Below are 5,539 nucleotides of genomic sequence, written 5' to 3'. Positions count from 1 at the left end.
TTGGCTACCATGTAATCATATCATTTGCCGCCCCTGTCAAACCGCAGTCAAACTGCAGACCTCATTTGCTGCCCCATCACTGTCATCCAAACCCATTTGCAGGGGGAATCAAGACCACCAATCGTACGCAGATTTTTGAAGACCTATGTCAGCACCCAGCATCGCACCTACAAGCCCACCTGCTCCTCCATTAACAACTCCCAAGGTACACTACACACACCGTCCACCGCCACCCCCAAGCTCCATCGCATGCACCACCACGACCCAGTACACACGACACACTGCTGCGTTTTTGGCCTATCTCCTATCGTTTAGGCGTCCCCATCACCAGTCATCGCCCGTCATCAAACTGTTGCGACGCAGAAATCCCTCCCTCAAGTTCGGTACGCATCGTACGAGCAACGATTAATCAAACCCGGCGTTTTCTTGTCAGATTAGCAGGAAGCGTTGGCTGGACTAGGCGCCGGAGGCAGCAGCCAGCGATTATCACTGGTTAATCTAATGCATAAAGCTTACTCCCACATGTGTCGTGTCTCACAACCCAGCAGCACTGTCACCGGATCACGGTTGTGGATTACTGTAGCAGAAAGCCTAACACACAAATAACAGAGCTGGCTGGTACTGTAGTATAAAAGTTGCTCCTTTCCCCAGTTTTGCAAGCAGCAAGAACGAAGAGGCCGGGAGAGAGGGATATGATATGATATGATTTTCGTGGGCTTGGTGAAAAGGTGCTGTGGACTGTGAGCTGAGCTGGGGTGAGGTATTTATCCATGGCAACAAGGAACCAGGGGAAAAGTTGTGCGTGGCATTTTCACGAGGGGTCACAGTCAACGGGAGGCCTTTTCGCTCGCCGGTGTGCCGTGTGAGCCATTGGTGGTGGGTGTGCTGCCAGTATATAAACGTGAAGGCAGGCAGTGGGTGGGTTCTTCTTGCAGAGCAGTTGGAGAGAGAGAGAGAAACAGAGGCCTTGCCTGCCTGCTCGCTTGCTTGCCTCTTCCTCTCCCTCTCTAAAATGGCCGCTGTTTAGTTCAGTTGTTGACCTGAGGACAGCGAGAGAGAGGAGGAGAGAGGTGGTGGTGGTCTGGTGGATATACAGATCATTTGGAGCTTACTGTCGCCTCGCAAGAAGCCACACTGCTGCACTTGGAGCTCCTCGCTTGCCGGGCTGGTTCCTTCTCCTCCCTCCGAGTAAGTTTTTGTTTTGTTCTTGTCTCTCCTCCTCCTCCTCTTCTTCTTCCTCCTTGTCTCCCGTGCCCTAGACCTTCCTCTACCGCCTGCTTGTAGTTTTGCTGCTGCTCACGGTGGTTGCTGCTGCTCCCGTGCCCTGTGTTGGTTGCAGTTCTTGGGAGGTGCCGAGCAATGGAGGTGGAGGCGCACGAGAAGAAGGGCCACCGGGCCTTCGCCAAGGCAATCAAGTCCTTCGGCTCGCACAGGCGTTCCAACAGGTTCGTTAGTAGCGCTGAAAGATTTGCCTCTGCAAACTTCTTTGGTTTTCTTTGAAGAATTTTCACACCGAGATTCTCCTCCTTGTGGCTTGTGAACGGCAGCGATCTTGACAAGATGTGTGGCAAAGATGCGCTCTACGCTTCAGACAAAACATTTGTCCCGCCTAAGCAAGTGGTAAGATTTCTCCTCCTCGTGCGCAGCTTCAACATTGTGTTTTGTGTGGTGAAAGCGAGATTGTTTCCGCGGTTTCTTTGATTTTGAGCGACCCTGTTCTGATTCTGTTTTACCAGGAAGGCGTGAAGGCCAAGGTGAAGAGTGATTTGAGTAAGGAGGTGCAGCCTGGGAGAGGCGCACAAAGCTCCCTGAGAAAAGAGGTACTAAATCGCCGTAAAATTCTACTACTTTCCGTAGATTTGCTGTTGACATCTCGCCTTTGAGGTGTTTTATTTTTTTACTAGTATGCAACCCCATACTTTAATGCAGATAATAAGCTGCATTTCCTTCTTATCCGCGTGCTTGCTAGGCGCTTTTTTCTTTCAATTTTAGCTGGACAGCAGGTAGCCTTGATAATTTATAGCATCTTTTTTTGCCAGAATATGAACATACACTGTTTCTCTGAACTTGGTTGACAAATGTTTCTTCTTCTGTTTTCTTGGCTGAAGAAATTGTTTCTCTATTAATTATCCAATCTCTCACTAGGCTTGCTTTGCTTGCTAGTCGCTGCCTTTGCTGATGAATTTTGCCTTTAGTACAGCAGACTCACGTGATTGCCTGATGCAGATTCTTCAACTAGAAAAGCACCTCAAGGATCAGCAGGTGGTGCGTGGCGCCCTGGAGCAAGCCATGGGGCCGGACGCTGCCCCGGTCAACAACCTCTTGCACGAGATGCCAATGCCAAAGGTAGGCCCAAGAACAGCTAGCTGTTCAATGATTTTTCTCTTCCCTGCAACTGCAATGCTCATCAGTTTATTACCTCGATCCCACAGGCCGCCAACGAGCTGATCCGGGAGATCGCCACGCTGGAGCTGGAGGTCAAGAACATGGAGCAGTACCTGCTCACCCTCTACCGGCAGGCGTTCGAGCAGCAGGCAACGCCTGCATTGTCTCCCCCGGATCGCCGGGAGGCGCTGAAGCCGTCGGTGAGCGCGCGGTGGTCCGGCCAGCTCCGGGAAGCACCCGGTGCCAGGGTCTCTTGCAAGAGCAGAGGTGATGCCGCGCTCCGGTCCAGCTACCCGCCCCCGCCGCCGCCCCGTAAGAAGTGGAATGATCCGTTGATGGACTGCTCTACGTCGGCGTGCTTGGATAGACCGAATGACTCTGATGCGCTCCGCTGCCAGTCTGCGTTGTCGTGCCGTGGGATCTGTTCTTCTAGGATATCGCCTTCGGAGGAGAGCCTTGCCAGGGCCCTGCGCTCGTGCCATTCTCAGCCTTTCTCATTTCTGGAGGTAATGGCTTTCTCTACGAAAAATGGATGTGCCAATTTTAGCCCATGTTATGCTGTTACACAATGTAGATAAAACTTGCTAAAGTTTTTAGAATAAGATATTAAGTAGATCATAAGAAGTGTGACAGGGATTCCATGATTGAAATGTAGCTGTGGTGCTGCGTAAGATTCTAAGGTCTAAGCTTATTTTCATGATTTTGTTGAGCAGGAAGATGCTGCCGCAGCCGGGGTGATCAGCTTAGCAGAGTATCTGGGCACAAATGTAGCCGATCACATCCCTGAAACTCCAAACAACCTCTCCGAGGAGATGGTGAGATGCATGGCAGGGGTATACTGCAAACTCGCAGATCCTCCGTTGGTTCACCACGGCTCCTCGTCTTCTCCGACGTCATCGTTCTCGTCAACCAGTGCAATTTCTCCACAGTATGTGGGGGACATGTGGAGCCCCAATTACAAGCGAGAGACGACGCTGGACTCCCGGTTGATAAACCCGTTCCATGTCGAGGGGTTGAAGGAGTTCAGTGGACCATACAACACTATGGTTGAGATTCCAGCGATTTGCCGCGACAACCGGAGGCTAAGAGATGTTGAGGATCTTCTCCAGACCTACAAGTGAGCTATACTCATCCTTATTCTCCAGTGAATGTGCATGTGAATGTTTCGTTCGTCTTTCCATTGTTACTGATTCAGTTGTCTAAATTTATATTTCAGGTTGATACTGTACCGTTTGGAAACCGTTGATCTGAGAAGGATGACAAACGAAGAGAAGATCGCGTTTTGGGTCAACATACACAATGCACTTCTGATGCATGTAATGCTTCTCTCCCTGGCCCAAGAAGTTTACTTCTAATTCTTGATACTGTGTCTACTTTTTATTGACGGGATCTCTTTGTGCTACTTTCACAGGCTTATCTCAGGTACGGCGTCCCACAGAACAATCTGAAGAAGTCATCAATACTTGTTAAGGTAAAGAGGATACATCTCTGCCGCAGAATCAATGAAATGTTCCTGCAATAAGATGTACTTGTTCAGATGAAGTTTCTTCTTTCCCTGACATAATGTTTCCATTCACCACAGGCCGCCTGCAAAATCGCGGGACGAAACATCAATGTAGCTCTGATCCAGAACCTGGTTCTTGGATGCAACACGCATTGTCCCGGACAGGTATGTATAGCAAGCATGATAGTGTCAAAAACCCGTTAAAGGCGTAAATGTTTGCACTGTACTGATTACGGGCACGATCGCAGGCATGCTAATTCCATCCGTTTGATCCTTTTAATGCAGTGGCTACGTACTTTGCTTTACCCAAGGATGAAAAGCAAAGCGAGCAAAGCAGGGCATGAGTGGCAAGCCTTTGCCGTTGCGCAATCGGAGCCTCTTTTACGCTTTGCGCTTTGCTCGGGCAGCCATTCTGATCCCGCGGTAAGCGACTATGCACGCGCTAATCACTGTCGTTGTTGCCCTAATCGCTTGTAACGAAGCAAATGCTGCCTTTTTTTCCAAGCCATGCACACTCATGTGGTTCTTGGCTAGTCTTTAAGCATGCAAAGATTTGGTATGAAAAAGGCGCACGTGTCCTGAGGAAATCATAGCCTGACGCATTGTCAAGACATGATTATGAAATGAAAACCTTTTGTTGATTAGGAATCTTGATAGGAATCATTCATCATGTTAGGAATCTTTCATCAAAGTACTGCAAGCATAATTACCAGTGGTGCCAAACCAAGCCAATCCCCTTTACACACTACCCCTTTTTTCGCAGGTGAGGGTGTACACCCCAAAGAGGCTGTTCCAGCAGCTGGAGGCCGCCAAGGAGGAGTTCATCCGGGCAACGGTCGGCGTGTGGAGGGAGCAGAAGATACTGCTGCCGAAGCTCGTGGAGGCGTACGCCAAGGACGTCAAGCTCTCGTCGCAGGGCCTCGTCGACATGGTGCAGCGGTACCTCCCGGAGAGCCTGAGGACGGCGATGCAGCGGTGCCAGCAGCAGGGCGGCGGGAGGTCGAGCAAGATCATCGAGTGGGTGCCTTACAACCTCAACTTCCGGTATCTGATCGCCAGGGACCTCGCGTTTCCTCACCTGAGCTGACCTTGTGAGATGGACTGACCAAGTATATGGTGTATGATAGGTTTATTATTAGGTCCAGTGTGGAGTTGTGTATTTTGGTTGGCGGTGTAAATTTTTGTGTAGATGAAAGAAAAATAGGGGAAGAAATTGAGAAGCAAACATGTTTAACTTATGTGCCACGCGCTCTTGCATCATACTTTTGTTTCATTCTGGAGCGAGTTTGTTTTATTCTTCTCAGCATTGCAAGTTCTCGCTCTCTGGAGCTGCTGAGCTTTGAGCAGATAATCAAGGAGTTTGTACAAGAGCGTTCCATTCTTCTAGATGGTGTGGCAGACTAGCCTAAAAAAACATGGTGTGGCATACTGGTCTTCAGTTGTTGTTAATATATGCTTTTGATTTGCGGAAGTTGTGTTTGGCTCCCAGCCTCCATGAAGCTCGGTTTTAAAAGATTCAGAAATGTATTTTTAGGTCACAGAAAATTCTTTAAAAAATACAAACATATACCTATATATGTATACTACTTGTCTGTAAAGTTTCATGGAGAATTTGTTTTTGTGAGCTGCACAAAAATAATGAAATCATGT

At 49.0% G+C, this 5,539-nt stretch overlaps 1 protein-coding gene across 1 annotated transcript; it reads left to right on the top strand.

The window, feature by feature from the left end:
- Positions 1-937: 937 nt before the first annotated feature.
- Positions 938-5,162, top strand: LOC109760896 (uncharacterized). The gene is made up of 12 exons (XM_020319695.4): positions 938-1,188; positions 1,340-1,445; positions 1,548-1,620; positions 1,737-1,820; positions 2,227-2,346; positions 2,433-2,891; positions 3,099-3,502; positions 3,602-3,701; positions 3,797-3,856; positions 3,968-4,054; positions 4,175-4,312; positions 4,653-5,162. Exons 2-12 carry the CDS (start codon positions 1,360-1,362, stop codon positions 4,974-4,976), a joined length of 1,935 nt encoding a protein of 644 aa, XP_020175284.1. The 5' UTR covers positions 938-1,188; positions 1,340-1,359; the 3' UTR covers positions 4,977-5,162.
- Positions 5,163-5,539: the final 377 nt, after the last annotated feature.

Source organism: Aegilops tauschii, chromosome 5, assembly GCF_002575655.3.
Source record: "Aegilops tauschii subsp. strangulata cultivar AL8/78 chromosome 5, Aet v6.0, whole genome shotgun sequence".
Lineage (NCBI taxonomy): Eukaryota > Viridiplantae > Streptophyta > Magnoliopsida > Poales > Poaceae > Aegilops > Aegilops tauschii.
Note: the sequence above shows the minus strand (reverse complement) of the source record. Positions and strands in the feature narration are given on the sequence as shown.

Coding starts and splice junctions, on each gene's coding strand:
- LOC109760896 (XM_020319695.4), top strand. CDS start 1,360: ATGGAGGTGGAGGCGCACGAGAAGAAGGGCCACCGGGCCTTCGCCAAG. Junction 1,821..2,226: donor AAAGCTCCCTGAGAAAAGAG/GTACTAAATCGC, acceptor TGCCTGATGCAG/ATTCTTCAACTAGAAAAGCA. Junction 2,347..2,432: donor ACGAGATGCCAATGCCAAAG/GTAGGCCCAAGA, acceptor TCGATCCCACAG/GCCGCCAACGAGCTGATCCG.